Source organism: Achroia grisella, unplaced genomic scaffold (genome assembly GCF_030625045.1).
Source record: "Achroia grisella isolate CSIRO2021 unplaced genomic scaffold, CSIRO_AGI_Agris_v1 utg3403, whole genome shotgun sequence".
Taxonomy (NCBI): domain Eukaryota; kingdom Metazoa; phylum Arthropoda; class Insecta; order Lepidoptera; family Pyralidae; genus Achroia; species Achroia grisella.
Window position 1 is genome coordinate 8579 of NW_026712804.1, and position 7269 is coordinate 15847.

At 34.0% G+C, this 7269-nt stretch overlaps 1 protein-coding gene across 1 annotated transcript; it reads left to right on the plus strand.

Annotated features, from left to right (window-relative positions):
• The first annotated feature begins 1216 nt into the window (after positions 1-1216).
• Positions 1217-5063, plus strand: LOC131843805 (uncharacterized). The gene is made up of 4 exons (XM_059192560.1): positions 1217-1301; positions 2071-2160; positions 2805-2996; positions 4969-5063. The coding sequence occupies exons 1-4, from the start codon at positions 1217-1219 to the stop codon at positions 5061-5063; spliced, it is 462 nt and encodes a 153-aa protein (XP_059048543.1).
• Positions 5064-7269: the final 2206 nt, after the last annotated feature.

The window sequence follows — 7269 nt, forward strand, 5'->3', positions numbered from 1 at the left end:
TAGGTTTGCATCTGCATCTTCTAATCATTTTTAATAAAATGTTAAGTGTAATTGGCAATCAGCATAATCTGTATGTTTTTTTTATTAACAATAATGGAATTAATAAACCTTGCGTTTATGGTGTGTACAATGACACGGCCTCAATAAAGGATTAAAGAATGAGGATAAAGTCAGGTCGCCAACGTCTTTGTAATGATTTAACTAGAAATTCAACATAATGGTGTTTAGGGGAGCCGCATGTAAATCAACTTAATAATATTTATTGTTAATAATAAAACTAATTTCCTCCTTATATATCAGCCATATATCATATAAATCCTTATTAAGTTGCAATAACTTATAGGTACCTATTACTATATTATACTGATAAGTCTTTATGTACTAATAGGGAATATAATAAGTAACAACACGACTGCTTTACACTGGGTTTATTAACAGACAAGATGGACGACCGTCTGCGAAACGATCCACCCTTACAACTTTATGACACCTTCACGACTACTAACCCATATGGAGTTGAGAGAGTAATTGTCAATTGTCGATATCATGATGAATCCAAAACATGACATAATTTCACTGAATCCAACAAACAGCAGAGGGCACGAATACCATACCATCTAAAATATCGGTATAATCAAGTCCAATGTAGCAGGGATCGAACCTACCGCCGTCTCTTGTTTTAATTGCTTAGGTAGACTATACAAAGTCCTCTGCATGCGCATGCTGGTCTCACCTATTGCAGCCTGCAAGCAGGGACATTACATGGGTATGAATTTATGATTCCTCATCTGTCTTCCGAAATAGCAACGCATGAGTTTTGCCATGGGCGTTATAATGGTGACATGATATTAGTAGTGCTAATACTAATTCTCATGTGGGCCGACAGCATATTACTCCCATCCGTTTCATACAAAAAAATGGTTATTAATCACTGTTTTCATCACCGGACTAACAGAGTCAAACAGAAATAAAAAGATATATATATGGAAAAAATGTATATCAACTCCACATTCGATCTCACTAGCTTTCTGTTTATGTCGGGTTGTCACCACTCTATTGTCTAAAACATTTTGTCAATGATAAATAATAATTTATTTATTTAACTATAACATACATTATGTTAACATCTCTTCTAGAACTTTTGGGATACCAATCAAGATCGGGTTACGCCTTTCTTTACACGGGGAAAGTGTACGAATTCGATAATAATACAATCATGTATTGCTACAGACAAGACATGACATCGGAAAGTATGCTGTCCGTTATAGAAATAAAAAAGATATATGTCAAGCCAGGTGCAGGTTCGTATCTAAATTGAGTCAAACAAGGCGGAATTTTATTAATAAGAATATATACCTAAGTGTTTGTATGTTGAGCGTTCATCTCATACATCTGTCGTTGCTCATACAACTACATATCATACACCTAGCAAAATACTGTATTGTCTAAAAAATTATAACTATGTCAAACTTTACTATCAATGTAATGTCAATTTAAAAAATGGGTTAATCCAATATCATACTAGGTGTGCAATATGTACATACCTATATGTATGTATGTATGTATAAATCAAATTCACAGTATTCGTAATCTCTAAACTTCATTCTTATTATGCTTAAGCTTAGGTAATTATTCTAAATAACGCATGGGGTTGTTACTATCATTCCATTTTTTTTTTCGGAATGTTTATACCTGTCTACTTATAATACATACATATCGTACACGATCTCTGTAACATAGTACTGTACCTTCGAGGCGTGTCTAGTCTATTACTGATTGAGTTGTAGTTTACATTGATAATTTAGGATTGAGAACCACCACAGATGTAGGGATGTCGTGAATGTGACAACAATGTGTACAACAGTTTTGTTATCTGAGTTACACCCTTTCCAGAGAATGAGGATTAAATCTTAACACACTTATTAAATCGTGGCAATTTCAAAAGGAGTTTATCAGAATAGAGCCTCTAATACAAATGGAAGAGCTACAGGAAATATATTATAATGCACGGATGGAAGGACTTGTTTTCATGGCAATAATTATTAATTACATATATGATATTCATTTCAGCATACAGGAATATATCTTCCGTTCATTACCATGATTATTACAATTACAATGTGAGCTGTAATAGTAGTACTCACTGGCTGCATATTAATGGTAAGTCAATAAGGTAAATATATCAAGCGCCACTAAAGTTGAACTTCGACTGATTGATTGATTGTAACAATCATGAGAAAAATATCTATCCCATACAGTTTGAAAATTATGGGCATTTTAGAAAAACCTAGATATTTGCTCTAACTGTAACCATTTTTCGTTTATTGTGGTTAATTTTTATTACTTTTATTCAATTTAACTTTTAGAAAAATTGGGGCAATTGTTTCATTATTTTTGACTGTGGTTCTAGAAATATTGTTTAGGGTTACGGTTCCAAAGTTTAAATGAACAAAAATAATAAAAATTAACCTATTGTGGTAATACCAAAATAAGAATATTTACATATAAAATTCTACCTAATATATCTATATATTAATTATACCAATACTAAATGGATTTATATTATTTTGTTTAATTCCGCTACAATTAGGATGTATGAGACCACAAATATTCAGTGCGGAAACTTGACTACCTTGAAACCTAAAGGCCTAAGGACCGTCGCAATCTAATAATTATTAAATTCCAACCCTTATTGAATACACCCATATTACAATATTAGTTACAATGTATAAAGTAGTGTAATGGCAAAATAACACCTAATTCGATAAAATAAATACTAAGTTGCAACATATTATTATTTACAGATAAAAATGAGATATTACAAGTATCAAAGATGCCAGAAAACAAAACTGATGTACAATTCACGTTACATTTAAACAAGACACATTACAACTCAAAATTATACTGTATTCAATTTAAATGTTCTTCACCGCAACAAATAATGGTACAGAGTTGCATAAGAAATGTTACGGCCGTAACTAATTTTAAAGAAGATAGTAAGTATCTAATTAAAATGTTAATGATGATATACATGGAAGTTTAAATCGATTAATTCGGTTTTCTGATTGGAGACACAAATGTTCAGACAAATTTATTAGAAACGTATAGATACAATACGTTTCTAATAACAACGTACAACCTATACATTATCTATACATATAAATAAAATTGGAGTGACTTTTTGTAATATTGAAATAACCGTTTTTTACTACATGCATATGAATACGTACATACACCAAAAAACATATTTTACAATTTTTGTCTGTCTGTTACTCCTTATTACATCAGCTACCTATCAAAAAGTCCCATCAAAATCGGTCCCGCCATTTCAGAGATTAGCCGGAACAAACAGACAGACAGACATAAATTTTTCTCCAACTACCTTCGCAATCGAAGGTCGTAAAAAACGTATTCCGGGGTAAGTCAGGAGAGTAATGAGGAGGAGGACCCCTCGAATTTTTCCGTTTTATCAATGATTTGCCGGAGGTAGTCACTACGGCGTCCTGTCTGTTGTTTGCAGACGACTTAAAGTTATTTTTTAAAATTATCAATTTCTCTGATTGTGAGCTCCTTCAGAATGATATAAACAATATCTTTGAGTGGTGTGAAAAAAATCGCTTGATGTTCAGTGACACCAAATGTTCACTTGTAACATTTAGTTGGAATGTGAACACCTATAGGCATAATTATCAGTTAGGTAATACACTGCTAAATAGGGTAAGGTCTATAAGAGACCTGGGGTTTTGATGAGTGATGATCTTACTTTCCGAAGTCCTATTACTGCACTATGCACTCAGGCATTCAGAACCTTTGGATTTGTATTGCGACAGGCACACCAGTTGGACAACATACTTGGTATTAAAATACTATATAATGTCTTCGTACGCAGTAAATTAGAAAGTAACGCAATTATCTGTAACCCACATCAGTCAAAATATATACTCATGGTGGAGAAACTCCAAAAAAAGTTTATACGATATGTATATCAAAGGCAGTATGGTTATAGAGTCACATACCCTAATATATATCCTACTATGTTTTTTTTTGGGGATGGTGGGATATGACACACTCCAAGTAAGACGGAAGATTGCATTAATGTAATATGTAGTCAAAGTCATGAGAGGTGAAAAATGTAACCAAATGGTATTAACATCAGTGTCTATAAGAGCGCCCAATAATTACGTACAAGCAAGAAGACGAAACTTGTTTGATGTTCCATGGAGAAGAAGAGAGCTGGCCAAATAAGCTCTTATTTCTCTGGCATTGAGTCTACTCAACGGTGTAGTTAGTCGCTTTCCAGATCTAGACATATTTACTTGTAATTTGCTGGAGTTTCGTAGGATGGCAGTACATCATTTAGGTAGTATGTTAAATTAAGATTAGGCATTATTATTGTTTTTTTCTGTCTTTGGTTTCCTTGTGTAATTAGTGTATATGTATGTAATTCGTGTTTATAATAGTATGTATTTGTATATTATCTTCCTAAGTGGGCCATATTGGGAGACTGTAAAGCTCACTTAGTATGACATAAATAAATAAATTGTAAAAAATGGTTTTTTGGTATACATGTACCGTAATTATATTCATATGCATGTAGTAAAAAACGGTTATTTCAATATTACAAACAGACACTCCAATTTTATTTATATGTATAGATTAGGAACACACCCTTAGATGTTGCAAAGAGGCGCCCATTTCGTCTCTAATTTTGTCATTTACTTGAAAGTGATAAAATCACAATATACTCTACTGTTACTAAAACTGTTACATTTTTTTTATAGTTTATGGTCTAATTAATAGTTAAGGACAAGGCAAACTCAATATAAACAATTATTTTGTTTATATTGAGTAATTAGACTGTGGGGTAAACAAAATTGATGATTTCTTTCTCTAATATTAGTTACTCCGCTTTATTTAACAATTATTAGAATATTATTTTAATATTTCCAAAATTTGTTGTTGCTCTAGGTGCCACCCACAGTGGACAACCGATCATTGTAATGCATGCGGAAAGAGACTCTCAAACAGGTATCAATCTATATCGGAAAGTAATTTTAATGTAAGTTAAGGATAGTGATGAAAATAATAATAAATCTGACAAAATGTTTCATGTATTCATCATCAGATAAAAAAATCATTGTCGCTTTCAGTGACATTAATTATAAATGTGTCTGAAAAATTTACAATAATTTATCTTTGAAACAATGTTTCGGTCGCTCTGCTACCAAAATGTTTGGGAAACTACTCTGCTACCAAAATGTTAGGGAATATATAGGGGGATTTAGTGTGTCTGGCGTACCTGTATGGTTCTGCGGATTTCTTCGACCCCGAGAACGTCTGCCTTCAACCGAACCTTGGATAATTAGCCGCTCCATACAGTGTTCGTTCCGGCTAATGTGACCAAAATACTTGAGAATTCGTATTTGCACAGTCGACGATAATCTCTCTCTGATATTGAGTTCGTTAAGGATGGAAACATTGGTTCGACGAGCAGTCCAAGGTATACGCAACATTCGCCGCCAGCACCACATCTCGAGGGCATCAATTTTCCTGCGTTCTTGCATCCTCACTGTCCAAGTCTCTGCATCATAAAGGAAAATTGGAAAAACTAGTGTTTTCATTAAGTGCATTTTAGTGTTCTTGGTAATATTACGGTTTTTCCATATCTTCTGCAACTTGGTCACGGCTGTTCTCGTGATAGCGCATCTCCTTCTTATCTCGTCCTGACATCCGCCTGTATTAGTGATTGTGGAACCGAGATATACATAACTTGATACAACTTCACAGTTTCCAATTGTCGATATATCAGGTCTGTTCTGTCCAGCTCTATCCACAATCATCATCTTTGTCTTGCTTCTATTGATTTCCAGTCCAAAGGAGATGCTTATAGTCTCGAGGCGTGCTAGAAACTGTTCCATGTCTTCTTGTGACTGGATAAGGAGAGTGGTATCATCAGCATAGCGTAAGTTAGATACTCGTCGACCCCCAACTGACACACCTTTGTCCCATTTGTCCAATACTAATCTCATGATGTATTTTTCATCATTCAAACTCTCGTGGGACTTCATAATGTAGTAGTTTCCCGTTGCTTTCTACATCGCGATACTACAGGCTCAGTGACTGCAGAAATCTGATAATGAACCGGTCTGGATCTAACTTCCTTGCGCTTCATCTCAGTACTAATGGATACCGCTGCCCTCCATTAGGATCCAGATACTAGGCCACTGTGGCTGCCTCTTCCGCCGTATCGACCGTACCAACATACTTTGTTTCCGCTCGATCCACCGTTGAGGTCTTCACCCGTATCCCTGGGCTGGGGTCTGCGTTATACCTCGCAGAGCTAGGTCCCTGCAGAACTTAGCCACCAACTCATTCTGTCCTACTAGAGTGAGCAGTGCCCACCCCCGCGACGTGGACGCGCCATACAGGATTTACTGCAGTGAGCAGAAATAGAGAAGCGACCTCTATTGCTCCTGCAGCCGGGTTAATGGATGCGTTTACGCCCGCAACCCAAAAGCATAATAATTAATTTATATGAATATTTATATCGAACTAAAAAGCACGCTATATTATATCGATAATGTTGTATGCATTACGGTTACTACATTCCAATTACAGTTAAAGTTATCACAGATAGGTATTATCAGTGGGATGAATACAAGTAAGTAGTAATAGTAATAGTAATACTTTAGTGGAATATTTACATTGTATACGTTTATACATATATACATTATATTTGTATTGTATTTACATTTATACATTGTTATGTTATAATTAATAGTATCTTATTGATAAAATTTATTGTGTATTCTATTATACAAATCCGATTAAATAATCACGTATTTGTATATGTAAATATGTATCGTGTATAGAATGTAAATTTACATATGTGTAAGAAATATACTGTAAAAGATGTATATATATGTGTGTGTGTGTGTGTATATATTTATATATATTCAAAACATAGAAATAGTAAATATATTGTTATTATTAATAAATTGTCTGGTAGTAGTTATTAAGTTTCTTTTTATGAATTAGTCTGTAATCCGAATATTTGTCTGTTTTGTTTGCATATACTGTTTGTTATTTGCCCCTTTGGATGATCACGCGCTTATTTCATGTTGTATGTGAACAGTAATAGAATGTAAAAATCAACTGTAAGTGAATACAATAGAGCCTATATTTAAATGTATCATTAGTATGAACCGAGCTTGACTCATTACCTTGCCGTAACACAGTTTTTAGTCAAAACTAGCACGGGGGTAGTTT

Bases quoted from the DNA above. Each gene is read 5' to 3' on its own strand.
- LOC131843805 (XM_059192560.1), top strand. From the start codon at position 1,217: ATGTATTGCTACAGACAAGACATGACATCGGAAAGTATGCTGTCCGTT. The intron at 2,161-2,804 runs GTAAGTCAATAA...TATTATTTACAG, and splicing joins TCACTGGCTGCATATTAATG to ATAAAAATGAGATATTACAA. The intron at 2,997-4,968 runs GTAAGTATCTAA...TTGTTGCTCTAG, and splicing joins AACTAATTTTAAAGAAGATA to GTGCCACCCACAGTGGACAA.